The sequence below is a fragment of the Girardinichthys multiradiatus genome, chromosome 19, assembly GCF_021462225.1.
Source record: "Girardinichthys multiradiatus isolate DD_20200921_A chromosome 19, DD_fGirMul_XY1, whole genome shotgun sequence".
In the NCBI taxonomy this organism is placed as follows: Eukaryota; Metazoa; Chordata; class Actinopteri; order Cyprinodontiformes; family Goodeidae; genus Girardinichthys; species Girardinichthys multiradiatus.
The window spans coordinates 31182601-31199076 of record NC_061811.1 but is presented as its reverse complement, the minus strand read 5'-3'; the positions used below and the strand labels follow the sequence as shown (position 1 = coordinate 31199076).

The 16476-nt window shown below is 41.4% G+C and overlaps 1 protein-coding gene across 1 annotated transcript in view; it reads right to left on the bottom strand.

The window, feature by feature from the left end:
• pcnx1 (pecanex 1) overlaps nt 1–16476 on the bottom strand; it is a 54281-nt gene that overhangs the window by 24945 nt on the left and 12860 nt on the right. The window contains exons 5-11 of the mRNA XM_047345130.1: nt 15213–15278; nt 13408–15123; nt 9888–10017; nt 5616–5809; nt 2621–2714; nt 1509–1566; nt 923–1140 (exon numbers count right to left, since the gene is read on the bottom strand). Of these exons, the coding sequence (XP_047201086.1) occupies nt 923–1140; nt 1509–1566; nt 2621–2714; nt 5616–5809; nt 9888–10017; nt 13408–15123; nt 15213–15278 (2476 nt within the window). The remainder of the gene's footprint in view (nt 1–922; nt 1141–1508; nt 1567–2620; nt 2715–5615; nt 5810–9887; nt 10018–13407; nt 15124–15212; nt 15279–16476) is intronic.

Genomic DNA, 16476 nt, shown 5'->3' with positions numbered 1-16476 from the left:
TTTAATTATGTAAAACTTCTGTTGGTTTTACGTGTTCAATTACAATGAATGCAATAAAGAAATCTAAGCTGTATTGTGAAATACCACGTAATGGGAAAGTGTCATTAAGGGTCTGGTAAGAACTTAGAGCTGACCAGCTGGAAACAGTTTCATCTCTGCTTTTTTCTGTTAATGTTCTTACCCTTGATAACAGCACAGATTATTTCTGACTGCACAAGCAGCACAGCCGCAAGTAGGAGACTGTTATTTATCCGTTTTTACATGACTCCATAGAAACATCTCCGAATCTGGCTGAAGTAAACTAGCAGGCTAGTAAATAGCATCTAAAAGTGAAGCGATAGGTCCGGTAAGAAACCTACAATTTTAGCCAGTGCTAAATGTCTGATTTTGGAATTATACATGTCAACTGCCACCAACCAGCGTTCACTACAACAGTTAGTTACCATGGATACTGAACACAGGCTGGAGAAGACACATTGCTGACCAAAGGAATAACACAGATTAAGGCAAGTCTTCCTGCTACTTCCATAAAAACAGATGTAAAAATGCTGCTAACCTCCCTACTGGATCTCCTAATATCTACTTCACAGATATCCTTTGAAAAAGAGAAATGCAATTTTATGTGAAAACAGTCCCAATTAGGAATGAGGAAGAATCTTGACATGTCTTAATGAGAAATTAAATGTCCAGACATGATTTCCCAGACCTCTAACTGAACTATTAACTAACTCTTTATGGCCGGCAAAGCAGAATTTTAAATCAATAGCAAGACCTGCCAAACAACAGACAAAGGCAAAAGATTAATATCGAATACAGATAAGGTGGAGCCTTCTCACCCAAATGAGTATAATAGGATTCTATCACAGTTTCAACATCATTTAACAGGACCACGAAAGCCCTCAGACCACTTCTTCTGCCTTACCTGTCGAACAGTGCCAGCAGGGTAAGCCGGTCAAAATGCAGGCCGACCCACAAGTAAGGGAGAAGCCACAGGCGGTAATACTGCTTGGCTTTGCCAGCAGGAGCAGAGGCTGCAGCGTTCTCTTGTCCCAACGGTGCATCCTGCAGCTCCGGGCTCAAGTCTCCGTCTTGCTGCTCCAGTAGCTCTGGGTCCATGGTCAGCAGGTGGTTTAGACGGATCTGATAGAGGAAGAACTGTTTTATATTCAGTTAAATATCCCTATGGTGAAATCTGACCATGGTCACAAATTCGGGGAGGACTCCTTTCTTCCTCATATATTAAAAAGCACATGACATTTTTTCCAGGTAAGTGTTGAAATTAATCCTCTGGTCATTCGTTTTAAGGTGATTTAACATGATTTTGTTTGGCCAAGGTATTATGAAGCAATAAAACATTCAACATAGCAAGAAAAAGTGTAAAACTAAGAGTGCATTTAAAGATGAGGAGAAATGTTCCATTGGTTTCTAAAGGTCTTTTGTTTTGGTCTGGCTTCTTTAGTTCCTCTGAAACACAGACATACACTAAATTTCATTGGTTGGATACTCACCAGGTCATGAGGGTAGAAACGAACTGAGGTAGAACTGGAGAGGTGGGAGTCGGTATCCCTGCATGGCATCAAGATGAAAAAACACAAAATGAAAAATGAATGAAATCCTAATTTTCCAATGACATCAAACTAAGAACAAAGCCCCTGGACTATTTTAACTGGTTTTATCCTGCATGGAATTTCTAAAATTGTACCAAAAATAAACTATGTATTTCCAGAGATATACAACGCAGAAGCTAAATATAAAAAGAGGCCACCCTTCAATGCAATTACAGATGGAAGCCTTTTGAGGAGTATCTCTACCAGCTTTGCATAACTAGAGGCTGAATTTGTTTCTCCTTTTCAAAACAGCTCCTGCTCAGTCAGATTGGATGAAGAACATCTGTGGACATCTGTTCCTAAGTCTGTCCACAGACTCTTAGTTGGATTTAGGACTGGACTTTGACTGGGCTATTTAAACACATTGAGCACTTATTCATCCCCACAATTCCACCTCTAGCTCCATGTATGTGCTTGTCATCCTGCTGGAGGTGAACTCTTCTCCACTCCAGCCTGAAGTCTCTTGCAGACTCCGACAGGGTTTCCGCTAGGATTGCTCTGTATGTGACTAGCCTTCCTGTGCCTCCTGAAGAAAAGCAACACCATCATCATGCTTCAGTTTAGGTGGACAGACCTGTCTTGATGGATTTGCAGCTGTTCCATTTTCCATGTTTGGATAATAAATTAGATAGTGTTCAAAGATTTAATGTTTTATAACCGAACTCTGCTTTATACTTCTCCACAAACATCTCCCTGCTGTGTTCCTTAGTCTTCGTGAAGCTGTTTGTTCACTGATGATCTCCAACGCACCACTGAGGCCTTCACCAAAACAGATGGATTTACTATTAAAATGGTGGACATGAAGTAGACTTTATTTACTAATCTGAGGATTTCTGATGGCAACCGATTGCACTCAACTTCAGTTATGTGCTTCTTTATGTTAGTCTAAAGGAGAACATTTTAATAAATAAAATGAAGGTTTTGGCTGTAATGAGATATCAAGGAGCAGTTTAGCCTATTCAAAAACTAAATCTAACTTTACAAATCATATAAATTCTCAGTTTGGCACCAACCACAGGTTATTGGAGGCTCGTCTGGTTGCAGGTTCAAAATTGACCAGGGACATGTCACATCCGCCGGCCTCATACAAGGAGGGAGTGAGCTTTCCTGGGAAAACACAACAGAAGAGAGGCGGGACAATCAGTCCGTAGCACACTGAAGCAGAACCTGGCTTCATCTGTGGGAGCCATTTTATTCAGCTTTATGTTTACATGGGGACAATTAGATGGCTTTGGCAATGCTGTGTAATGTGCTCATCAGAGCTAACGAGATCACTGAGTGAAAGCGTCTCATTCCAAAGAGGCTGGAAGCAGGTCTGTCATTTCCGGCGCATCTTGAGAGGCAATTAAATTGTTCTGATTATATTCCTGTTTCTTGGCTCCACTTGAACCTGGACTGAGGTGAAAGAGAATATGAATGTTTAACAGATGAACGACAACAACAACAACATTTAATCGGATTCTGAAAATTATTTAGCAAGCATGAGACGGATCAGGATAACTGGAAGGAGAATGTTTTATGATGTGCCCTTCATGGAATCTAAAACTCTGCAACGTTTACAGAGATGTCAAATACAGCAATCCTTAAGGTTCCGGAGGAACACAGAATGCTGCCATGGCAACTATATCCAGCTTGTGTTAATATTTGCTTGAAAAGTCAAGTGTTGGGTGTGATGTAAATGTCATGACATTGTTTGCAAAACTGCACCAAAAACATGTCAAGCAGCTGCTGTGGACTCAGAAGTCTCCAGAACCTTGTCTGCATTCAATTAAGCAAAGGTACATTTTCTTCTGTTTGTAAGGAAAGGGAATAAAATGGTATTTGTCTTGCATTTGTTATTAGAAAACTGACTATGAGGAATGTGTAAGCCTGTCTGTTTATCCAAGGATATTTGATAAGGTTATGACCCACTGTGCAGGAGACACAAATGTTCAGAGAACTACAGGGGAAATGTTTTCTCAACCCTGTTCAGGCAGCTGGCCACAATATTGCTGTGAAGCAACAGCTCTGTTGCAGTTTTCTTGTAATCATGTGGAAAGCCAGCCATGGGCAGAGGAGCAAAATAACAAGCAGAAAAACATGAGCTGTTAACAATCAGAGGTTAAAACCAGCAAAAAAACACTAAAAAAACTTTAGTGCAGGGCAGGGTAGGGTAGGGTAGGGTAGGGTAGGGTAGGGTTGGAGGGAGGGAGGAAGGACATGTGGAATGGAGTCAGGACACAAGAAGGGAAGGAGGAAGGACATAATGTGCATTCTCTTCATTTTGAACATTAAGGTTCATTGACTTCCTGCAAAACAGTGAAGAACCACAATCAGTGTCACTGAGTCTGCAGTAGGAATATCAATGCGCTCAGCTGTGATCAAAGGTCAAATCAACACTGAAGTAGGGACAAGTACTGGCTTCAGAGATAACCAACCACAGAGATAAATGGAGCATGCATAATGCCAATGGGCTTTAACTGATTACGACAGCTCACCAACCATGAAAAATAGGTACTCTCCTATGATTGACTGAGACAGTCATATCCGTGACCAGCTCCCTCTCAATGATACTGTGGAAGCCATCCGACTAAAAGCAAATAAAGCCCTGGAGACAAAGCTAAAATACAGGATTACACATGTGACAGAAAAACACAAAGGGGTGCATAATTAAAAAGTGGAAGGACAATTATACATGGTGTTCGATAAAAATGTAAAAAGTGTGGTGCGCATTTGTATTCAGCCCGTCTGATTCAATAATTTGTTCAACTACATTTTCTTGAAGGTGCAGCTGAAAGACATTTTGGGAATTTCTCTAACAGGTTTGAACAGAGACCAAAGCCTTTGCCCATTCTCCTTTTTAAGTTAGTTCAAGCCCAGTCAGATTGGATGGAACGTGTCTGTGAACTTTTAAGTCTTGCCATAGATTCTTAACTGGATTTAGGTCTGGACTTTGACTAGGACATTTTAACACATGAATATTATCTAAGCTATTCCACTGTAGCTCCTGGCTGTATGCTTAGGGTCATTGTCTTGCTGAAAGGTGAACATCTGCCCAAGTCTCAAGTCTTTTGCAGCCTCTGGCTGTTTTGTTTTTTGTTTTCAGGATCCTCCTGTATTTACCTTCATCCAACTTCCCACCAACTCTGACTAGATTCCCTGTCTCTGCTCAAGAAGAGTCTCTCACAGGATGATACTGCCACATGGTGTATTCAGGTGATGTACAGTCAGTTTTGTACCACATGTTTTGCATTTGGTCTCATCTGTCCAGAACACCTCCTTCTACATGTGTGTTGTGTCCCCTACATGACTTGTAGCAAAGTGCAAGTGGGCTATCTCATTTCTTCTTACAGCAATGGCCTTCATCTTGCCATTCTTCTATGAAGGGCAGAACTATATAATGCACAACTAATACTTCTTCATGTCAACATATTCTCCCACCTGAGTTGTGGATCTCTGCAGCTCGTCCCAAAGTTACAACTGGCCTCTTGGCTGCTTCTGAAGACATAATGCTACCCTTTCCCAGCCTCTCAGTTTAGGTGCCATTCATTTTTTTCAGATTATGGATTAGGCAGTGCTCAGTGAGATGTCCATGAGAGGGTTGGGATATTGTTTCAGAACCTAACTCTGCTTTAATTTTCTCCACAAATTTATAACCTGTCTGCTGTGTTCCTTGGTCTTCCTGATGCTGTTTGATCACTAATATTCACAGAACTGCTGCATTTATATTGATTTTAAATCACAGATCTTGTGACTGTCTGATAACTAGGCAACTGTTAAAGGCCCGTGGCTGCTCTGAATTTGATTTAGAGGTTTCAGAGTAAACATGGCTGCACACAATCCAAACAACACTTTTCAGATGTTAGTAGCCTGTCAAATTCCCAATAAATTGCCTTATGTGAAAAATGTAAAAAAGTTCAAGGATATGAATACATTTGCATGCATTGGATGCTGTATTTGTAAAACTTATCTTCCACTTCCACACAAGAAAGTTTTTTTTTTTTTTACTACTCTTGATAAGCCGCCTACCAAAGTCATCTTGTAAGCTGGTGGCGCCCACAGTGGAGGCCTTGTCCTGAGAACCCTCCAGGTGTGCGCTTCCATTCCTGGCCAGCAGGGAGACGCTTGCACTCAGCACTGTCACCTGCGAAGGGGTTCTGGATGGCTGAGTTTTCACCAGAGAGGAAGAAGGCTGGGAGGCCTGGCTGAGAGCCTCCTGAAGACTGTTGGAGGAGAGGGGAGAAGGGGAGGAAGTAAGTGGTGGGATTCTTTCTAATTTACAACAACACATAGGGAGGCTGGATGAGAAAAGGGTATTTCAGTGACTTTAAGGATTTAAGGTGAAGGGATGAACATAAAGGCAGCATTGTACAAAAACTGATGTCATCACTTTTGCCTTGCAATGCAACATTGTTCACTTGTTTGTAACTGATTACTTAAACTAAACATAATCAACTTTATTTACGGAAGGCCATTATCTGCACTGTGGACATACAACTTAGTGGCGCTGACACAAACTAAAGTATCAATGTTCTTCACATAACGGAAAAAGTCTTCTCCAGACTCAACTTTCCAGAGTTCTGAGTCCTTAATGTTCATTTTAAAATGTAAAATAACACAGTTCACTATAAGTTTATGCAAGATATATATACAGCAGACAGAGTTTAAATATGAAGTCCACAAAAACCAAACAATGGAGGGAGGAAGGAGATAGGGAGATAAGGAAGGAACAAAGGAAAGAAAAAGGACACGAAGAAGGAAAAGAATGAAGGAAAGAAGAAATAACACAAAGGAGGAAAACAGGACAGAAGGAAGAAAGGAAGGACACAAGAAAGAAGGAAAGGACATAAAGAAGGGAGGTACACAAAATGTGGAGAATATGATATGAAATAAAGTTTGGAATTACAACTATTTTTCCAAACCATTATTTTCTCCTGCTTATTTATACAATCCTGGAAGATGAAGGATTTTCACTTTCCAGAGAATATAGAGACCATGAAGTACTACAATGACTGCTGGAGATAGGCACCACACGCCCTCCCAAAAAGGAAAAGTATGTAGTAAAAACCTTTGATGAATTGCCTAATTTAGGTGCAATTAGATTTTTATCATGGGTTTTCTCTAATCCACACAGTACCAAAGCTACAAATATATACATACTCCCTCCTGCACTAGTATTTGAAAAAAAAAAAAAAAAAAAAGTCCCTTAGAGAGTTCCACATAAACTGTATGCTTAATCACTAGCTTCAAGGCATAATTCTGGATATTTGACTATTCTTCTTGGCAGAATTGGTAGAGTTCCTTTCAACTCGTTGGTGTCTTGGAATGGATCCTGCTTTGACTTATAATCCACAAACTTTCAAAAGGGGTTGAGCTCAAGGCCTTGGGAAGGTCATTCCAGGGGCCTGATTTGTCCATTCCAAAACCAGTTCTGATATGTGTTTGCAATAATTGTACTTTTGGAACATCCATCTGACTGAAGGTCTGCCCCTCAGAAGAAAGAAAAATGGTGTTCAGGAAAACCCAGGAACCACCAAGGATCAAGCATAAAATTAAGCCTTGGTGGCAAAACAACACTGTCCCTTTCCAAAGGGAAGCCAGTTTTCCATTGTGTTGTGCTGTGAGGGTGCTACCCTAGAAATAAACATCTGCTCATTTAGGATGGACTAAAATCAGCCAAATATGTGGACATGCCAAAGGTCTTCTCTAGAAAACCTTTATGGTCAGACAAGACAAAGACTGACCTATTTGACCAGAATAGGAATGTTTGGAGGAGTCAAGAGGTGGCTTTCAAACCAAAGACCATGATAAACTTTCAAGCATGGTGGTGGTAGCATCATGCTGTGGGACACTTTCGGCACTGAAGTTAGGAATACACAGAAGAAGGTGGCTGGAAAAATAAAGGACCTCTAAATTTACCAACTTCAACTAAATAGCTCGGGACCTGAACACAACTGGGACCCCCAGCGCACAACAGAAACCTGTTCTAGAATAGATGATGGAGGCTTGTACCAGGTTTCTTAAACAGCTAAAGACTGGCCCCAGTCTCTAGCTGTGTCTATAAGCCAAATCTCTGCCCATCTTAATCGAATTCAAATGAACTCTACAAATTCTGCCAAGAGAAGTGAAATATCCAGGCAGAATTATACATGAATCTAGTTGATGGCAACAAGAAGTGTGTCATTGAGAGGCAGCTCTCTTAAGGATATTTAATCAAATATTAGCAGGGTGCATGTTCATAATCACACGGCGTGTGAAGAACATCCACAATTAAAACCTGTACCCCCAATTCACGTTGTTGAAATTTGTTTTTTGACCCTTCTTGTTTGTATATAAACATTTCACCCTGAAAAAAAGAACTGTTCAAATCCATCACCAATAGCCCAAAATCAGCATGCCATGCATTTTCATAGTGAGTGCATGCAAACCTTTCCCAGCCCTGCATAAAGTTGTGAATACTGCTGATAAATTTAGACCTTTAAATTAAATGAGAAAATGCATAAACATTCTACCAAGGTATAGGCAGTGAACTACAGTGGAAGAAAGAACCCTTTTGCAAGTTTACTGACCCCAGGCAGGCTGCTCACTTGCTTTTCTTGCTCAACACTTTTGATGATCCAGCATTTAGAAATGTGACCTTGGGAGATAGCAACAGGAGAAAATAGATCTTTGGCTAAAGGTTAATCCCTGTTGGCAGACCAACTACAAAACTGGCCATGGTCTCTATGTGGATTAAAAATGTAGATGTTTTTTACTTAAACTGTAAATATGCTTTACACACCTTACATATAACAGAAATACCAAGGAACTTTCTTTAAACTGACTTGCAAGTCAAAGCAGTTGTTAGGATATAAACATCCATTTATGACAGGTAATCAGGCCTCAGGCGTAAAAGTGGGAAAGAGAACTAGACAAGAACTTTAGCATCAGTCTGTTCAGAGTAGACATGGGTGGATATTAGATTCTCTCTGTATGTTGGCCTTGCCTAAAAATGTCACGGTTTCACTGTATTTAAACAAAAACATGAAAAAAATAATGATTTGCTTTTATTCAAAGCAGAAAAGCACCATGTTTCATTTCACAGCAAAAAAATAAAAATAAAAGCGTATGGATTATAGCAGCTTTATTATTATTTTGGCAGATAAAATAAACTAACATAAATCTGCTAGTGGGCAAAATATATCTTTTTGCTGTTCTATAGATTAACACATGCATAACAAGCTTGTGTTACATAACAGCCAAATTTGTCTTTCCTTTAACTGAGGGTAAAAGGGGGAAGCCTTTTTTTCAGCCAGCTGACACCAGTGTGCAGCAACAGGTGGGAGAGGGGCAGCACAGTGTGTGTTTTGTTTGTTTTAAAGCCCTGGCACACTGGTAACCAGTTTCATGTCCAGAAAGAACTTTAGTAACAAGGGAACTACACAAGACAATGTTTAACGAGCTGGTCTATAAAAGAGTATAAAAAGATCAGGAAAAAAAGACAATGTTGCAATGAGGAAGTAAAAAGTAACATCAGAAGAAAATTACATAAAATCATCCTGAGACAAAACTTTGTAAAATCAATGGTTCTTAGAATAAAATGTTATTTTAATCAAAACTGAGCTTATACAACGCCAATTTGAAACAAATGGTGTCTCAAGTCCATAAAGAGGGAAGTCTAATAAAAATCATTAATACAGTCTTATCAAAAGAAGGTAATAGAATAGAAATATCCAGTGTCAGCGGCAAATTAAAAGGCAAATGGAAGCATGCATACAGTCACAAAGGTACAAGACTGTAAAGATCAAAAAGTAAAAGTAGACATAAACATTCATGTAAACAAAGATTGTGCATTTCTGCTTTTTGCCTTAATTGTTCAATATACTAATTACTTTCAACAGATAGGTTTTCTTTTAAAAAGGATAAGAATTAAAGAGAAGCAGCAAGACCTCTGAGCTTGTGAACAAGAACAGACAAAGGAACCACGTTGATAAATCAAACCCCAATCCTTGTACCTCTCAGTCTTAAAAGATTTCATTCTTTTTTGGAGGACTAAAATGTAATAATTAAAACATCTGATGGAAATATAACAAGGTGGAAAGGTTTTGGGAAAATTGGACAAGAAACACGCCACATGCACAGTAAAACGAAAGCAATTAAGAGGTTAAAGTTTTTTTTTGAAGTCATGGACAGCAGAAAACGCTGAACAATGTTGATGTGGGGACAGGAAAAAGTGCCACCTGGTGACATGTTCAGACCAGGCAACACAACCATAGAGACACCCCCTCCCCTCTCCCCCACCCTTCTTCATGCATGTCATACCTGAGAGGAGATCCAATGAGCGAGGTGGGAGGGGTGGGGTTACTTCCTGCGTTGTGCCGCCGTCTCACGGCCTGCCGACGAAACGTGCTACGTTCCCGACGGAATATGACCGTCTCCTCACTTCCTGGTGCTGTCAAGGCGAGAGACATCATTGGCCTGTTAGCTTGGATGTGTTCCCTTTCCCTGATATCTGTGTGTGGATTCTTGGAAAAGATTTCATGTGTCGTTCAGGAGATTTTACAAACATTACTTTATAACAGCAAATGGAAAACCAGATGGTGCAGTCTCGACTACTTAGGAAATATTTTAAAGGAAGTAACTGACTGCAACCCCTTCAAAAGTAAAACCTGCCCAGCTCATCTTGTACTAAGGGGGCACATAAAAACAGTAAAGGTCTACCCACTCTATTTAAGCAACTGTAATAACAGATTTGTAACAGCATCTATTTTAGAAACTGCATTACGTCAATGTTTGGGTTTAGTGAAGTTGTGAGTTTGTACCAATTCTTCAATGTACACAGAGTTATTTTTTTGTGTTAATTATGACCGCCGTGGCCAAGAAATAATGAAAGCCCCCGGACTCTGAGCATACTGTCCGTGGACGTTTGAAGCCTCATAGTATACTAATTTTCTACATTTCTGTTGACAAATTCATACAATTCCCACACTTTCTGCCATGGCGTCATTTGGAAGGGAAGGAAGGCAGAGCTAATTTGCTGTGTAGCCTTGGAAAAACAAAAAGAAAAGAAAGTGGTGTTAAAGGCCATAAAACCACACTAGGGAGGAAGAAGGAGAATACACCTGTCAATGCGGCACAGAGAGTGTCAGTGACACTGCGTGTACTCGGAGCAGTGTGTCAAATATAAAACAGTTTGATGTGGAGACTTTTTCCTGCCGAACGGTTTATCGTGTGAAAATGCCTGTTCTGTGTTTTTGTGTGTTCATACAAAAAGCATCTTTTCTCAAACAATGACATCGTATTTCTAACCCCCATGCACATCCGTGCCACCATATTGCTGTATTTTACCCAACAGGATTTGTGTGTGCATGCATGGTGTATTTCAGTGGGAGTGTCACAGCGCCACCAACGGGCCAGGCATACATACTACAGCGCTTTCAGTAGTGCTGTGTGCACTCGTGTGGAAGTTTCCCTAAATTGTTTTTGACATGATCCGTTTTTGTCTCCGTGTGGACAGAACAACGCTGCAACCAAGCACACTGATAGTTGAGGCAAGAGTTATGACACTACTGTAATTTAAAAAAAGCCTTATAAAATTCACCATGGCTACATTACTTCAGATACATCCTCATGATTGTTATAAAGTGGACAGTCCTAGATTCATCAGTATCAAAAATATAGTTTTCCTGAGCTAGCATAGATGGGCTAGACAACTTAATACTAGCTAATAACATGCTAGCGTTGACCTGTCTCTGTGACTACTAGCTTCATTGTTCTCATACCCCAGAACTGGAATCTCTGGCACATTTATTTAGCTGTTACAGTAAGACAAAACAATTCAGCAAAAAACTATGTTTTGTAGTTTCAGAGTAATAAGATAAGCCCACTCAGCTTAGGCTGGTGCACATTAAGCTAGTGTTAGCTTTTCTCAGTCCTTACCTTACCTTGTTTCATTGTTCTGAATAACATTAAAGAAAAAAAAAAGTAATTCCTAAAGACAAGTTAACAGATAAAGTTAATAGATAAAGTTTGTTAATTCATGCTAAATTTATACAGCAATAGCTACATAGCTACTCAATCCTTAGGCAAACACATTTTCACCCACAAATAGCCATGATTTAAAGAACTTTAAATCAAATCAAAGAATAACTTGAGCACTAAAAGAAACAAAAGTCTCATTACTGCATATTTATTATTGACTGTGACCTAAATATATATTCATTTGTCTATTCAAATGAATATCTTAAGCCTTTCCTAAGAAATGCACCACGAAATCATTTAGTGACCAGAAACTGCTAATTTTTTGCTTGATCGTCCGGCCCAAACTTGGACCAACCGTTCAGTAAACACACCATACCTAAATGAAACCAAGTCATCCAAACACAACACTTTTTGGTGTGGACGTTGTTTCTTTAAGAAGACTCAGCAACAGTGTGGATTTTAAAAGGAAGTCAGAGGAAGCACAAAAAGTTAAAGACGTCATTAAAAAACAACTCTATTTTCTATGGAGGCATGCATGTTTTTAAAAATGTCAGTGTTAGTAAGTGTCAACTCTAGGAAATACACAGCAATGCTAACCGCGCCAGTCACACTAAGTGTCAGTTAAAAATCTTTTGTCTTGGTTTTAAATGATTTAAAACCAAAGACAATGGCTACTGCTTTCTAATCATCACCACTGCTCCAAATTTAAATAATGAATGACTGCTCATGGCTGCAATCTTAAAAAAACAAAAAAAATATTTTTTAAGCTGTTATTATTAACTCGGGTCAGGGCTTTACAAACAACAGAATCAGTCAGGAGTGTTGACATTTTTAGACTGCCGTTGATACAATATACTGCCAAAGGTATTGGGTCACACCACGAAATCAATTAATTTTGGTGTTACAATTACTTCCATGTGGTGTGGAGAAACTTGACCCTCCTCCACAGAGTCCTGACCTCAACCTTCTTGAACACCTTTGGCATAAATTAGAGCAGAGGCTGCAGCTCTGGTTTTCTCATCTAACTATGAACACACTCCTAAACCCTGTGGAAGATGTTTACAGAATAGTTAAAGTTGCTATTGCTGGCAACGGTGGGTCCATCAACAAATTGGACCTTATAGTTTGAAAATAAGATGTCATAAAAGTTTATGTACATGTAAAAGTAGAAAGACTAATACTTTTGGCAATATAGTGTATGTCAAGGCTGACGAAGATGGGGAGATTTCTCGAAAGCCAAGAAAGCTAAAAGTCAACGACATTTTCAAAAATTCATAGCCTACTTAAGCCATAGAACAGGAACAAAAAGACATTTGAAGACTTGAGTAAAACTGTAATATTAGCTTGCAAGAGTGAAGACAGGGGGGAGGGAATGACACTAATGCTCAACACAACCATGCTAATAAGACAGCATCTGCTTGTTCAACCTCAACACAAAGCACACACTGTGCTGTCATACTAATAGTGATCTGCACAGGGAACACTTTGCTTGGGTCAGAATTGCAACTCCATGGAAACTGACCATGGTTACACTGAATGTGGAAGACCGACAGCATCCCGTTTGCAATCACCAGCACGAGCCACTCTGAAACCCTCCCAGTGTCTGGAGGGTTTCACTCAAAACAAGATCGAGTTCATGAACTCTATATTTATACCCATGTTAATAAACTAAAATAGCAATAGTTGACACAAGGTTTCAACAGGAAGTACACTCCTAAAATAAGGACAAACATCTTAAAGAAACCGAACAGAGTATATAACCTGATAAATAACATAGCTAGCAATAATTTACAGAATCTAAGGTGACCTGTTAACAAAGAGCCTTAAAATGAGGATAAAAGTTGACTTTCTTGGGACTAACCTCGAAGTGAAGCTGCAGTCGCATCCTGAGGCTCACTAAAAGCTGTCTGGTTGGGCAGGCTGTTCCTGGAGCGGGTCACTGATTCCAGCTGGGAGGCCCGACCCAGCAGAGATGCAGCATCAAGGACTTCCCCTTCTTTGGCTTCCAAATCCGACTTGGAGGTGGTGAGGGGCCGGGGCCCAGGCGGAGCTCCTAAGCGGTTGGGATCATTAAGGCAAGCGGCGGTGCCGCTGTCCAGACTCAACACTCTGGCATGCGTTTTAGCACTACCAGTGCTGGGAGTACGGCGGGAAGCACGGCGCTTCCCTCTGGGTCGCACCTCCACCTCAGACCCTCCTGGATCTTTTACTGTGGAGGAGCAGGAGGTGACACCAGGATGCTTGGTTTTCAGGTTCTTGAAATGACCCTCTGGTGAGAGGCAGGAGCGGGAGGTGGTGCTGGATGAGCTGTCTGTACTTAGATGGTTGGTGGAGTGGAGACTGGAGGCACAACTGAGTTCACTTTTATCACTATAGTCGTCATCTCCTCCTCCAGTAAAGACAGCACTACAGGGTTTAGCCATTCCACGCAAGGACATGCAGTCCCGGCGTCGGCTAGCATCAAAACTGCTCGCTCTTTTCTTCCCTCCGTGCCGCCGTCCTCGGCGCCCAGCTGAAAGTGAGGAAGTCCGCTGAACACTGCCTTCGGGTTTTAGCTGACCATCGTCTTTCGCTTTATTCTGCTCTGTCCCAGCTACACTCGACGAGCCATCTGCGCTTGTCCTGATGCCAGGTTCCTCTGTGCTTTCGCCAGGTTCCACTTGCTCCTGTGTTACAGAAGTAGCAGTTGAGCCTGCAGTCTGGTTAGCAGTTAGCTCATTAGCATGAGGGTTTTTATTGGCCTCCCGAGAGGGAACATTGCTGAGACCTCGAGAGACAATACTGCCGAGGCTAGAATTCCGGCCGTCTGCAGGAGAGGGTAGAGCCTCTCTTTCCCGTCCGTGCTCATCTCCTGAAAGTGAGAGCAGGCTCTCCACGTGCGTAGAACTGGTCTGTTCACTGTGAAAGCTGCTGACAGTGCTGTTGGTATCCCTGTCCGTCCCACTGCAGTAGCTCTCAGTGGAGCCACTGCTGCGGGTACTCAGGCTCCTCAAGCTATCAGCACTTCGCTCTCCTGTGTGAGATTTTCCACCTCCAACTGAGCCTTTCCTACCAGCACCTACCTCCACCTGGTAGAGCCCTGAGCTGCCTTCCCCCGCCTCTCTGGAGGCAGAGCGGGCCACTATATGCGATTCTTTGTGCCTGCAGCGCTCTTCTCCTGAGGTGGAGGGCACAGCTTGGTCCCGCTGGTAAAGCTGCTCTCTGTCACACAGTGCTGGCCTGTGTGGTCTTGCAGCCTCGAGCTCACACACTGTGTCGAGACCGCCTCTCCTGGGTGGAGGATATAGAATAAAGTCTGGTAGGCAGGGGTCGGGAAAAGCAGAGCCCGACGAGCTCGAGGTCCGAGGCACACCCCGAGAACGGAGCTCCTTCCTAAAGGCCTGAGACTGCATGGATGCATGAGGGGTCACCTCTGTGTCACAAGAGGAGTGTGACAAGCTGAATTGATAAGCTGCAGAGTTACATATGTCACCAGCCTCTCTAGACAGCTCGGAAGGACACAAGGAGGTGGATGGCTGCAGTGAGGCAAAGGAATCGTTGGGAACGAGGCAGTACATCTTTGTTTCTGACAGCAGATCTATAGAGGAAACACACAAGAAGCAAAAACATTAGACGATATTTTGAAATGTCAGTTGAAAACTCTGCTTGTTTTTAAAGTGTCGTTACCATGATCATGACTGCAGCTCTCAATCAGAGTCAAACTGATGTCATCTGAGACCTTTCCCACATCTCCTGCAATGACAGGATTAAAAGCAATGAGGAGGTGACAGGTTTATTAACTCATTTCACAATCAATAGAGATGCACCGGGAAATTGACTGGTAAATGGAATTGTCCAATATTCAGCTTGATGGGCCCGCAAGGAAAAAAAAAGAGAAATCAGCTCTTTTTCCAACCAGAGGATGCACCGTACACTTCAATGTGAATGCTTTTACTAAGGGAAAAAGACTCAAAGTTAATATTTTCACTATCAGCAAGGTTTTTAAAATGAAGTCCAATTAATGAAAATAGCTATTTAAAGAAAAAAACTGTATTTTTTACTAAATGTATTGACATGTCTGCGGTTCATTCAGGCTTCGAGAGAGAGGGAAACTGTCATCAGATAAGAGGATGTCTAATTGGACTAAAATATATGCACAAAGCCCTGTTTCTGTTGGCTAAACACACTAGTTGTTATTGTGAGATCTATAGACAGCTTAAAATATCAATTTGTAATTTATTTTAAAAGAACATTTTTTATAGTATTTGCTCTCTCTCTCACACGGTGTGACATCGCCTCCGAACATAAATTATTAATAGCTGCTAACAGCAGGAAGGATAAAGAATACAGGGGTTGGACAATGAAACTGAAACACCTGTCATTTTAGTGTGGGAGGTTTCATGGCTAAATTGGACCAGCCTGGTAGCCAGTCTTCATTGATTCCACATTGCACCAGTAAGGGCAGAGTGTGAAGGTTCAATTAGCAGGGTAAGAGCACAGTTTCGCTCAAAATATTGAAATTCACACAACATTATGGGTGACATACCAGAGTTCAAAAGAGGACAAATTGTTGGTGCACGTCTTGCTGGCACATCTGTGACCAAGACAGCAAGTCTTTGTGATGTATCAAGAGCCACGGTATCCAGGGTAATGTCAGCATACCACCAAGAAGGACGAACCACATCCAAAAAAATTAACTGTGGACACAAGAGGAAGCTGTCTGAAAGGGATGTTCGGGTGCTGACTTGGATTGTATCCGAAAAACATAAAACCACGGCTGCCCAAATAACGGCGAAATTAAATGTGCACCTCAACTCTCCTGTTTCCACCAGAACTGTCCGTCGGGAGCTCCACAGGGTCAATATACACGGCCGGGCTGCTATAGCCAAACCTTTGGTCACTCATGCCAATGCCAAACGTCGGTTTCAATGGTGCAAGGAGCGCAAATCTT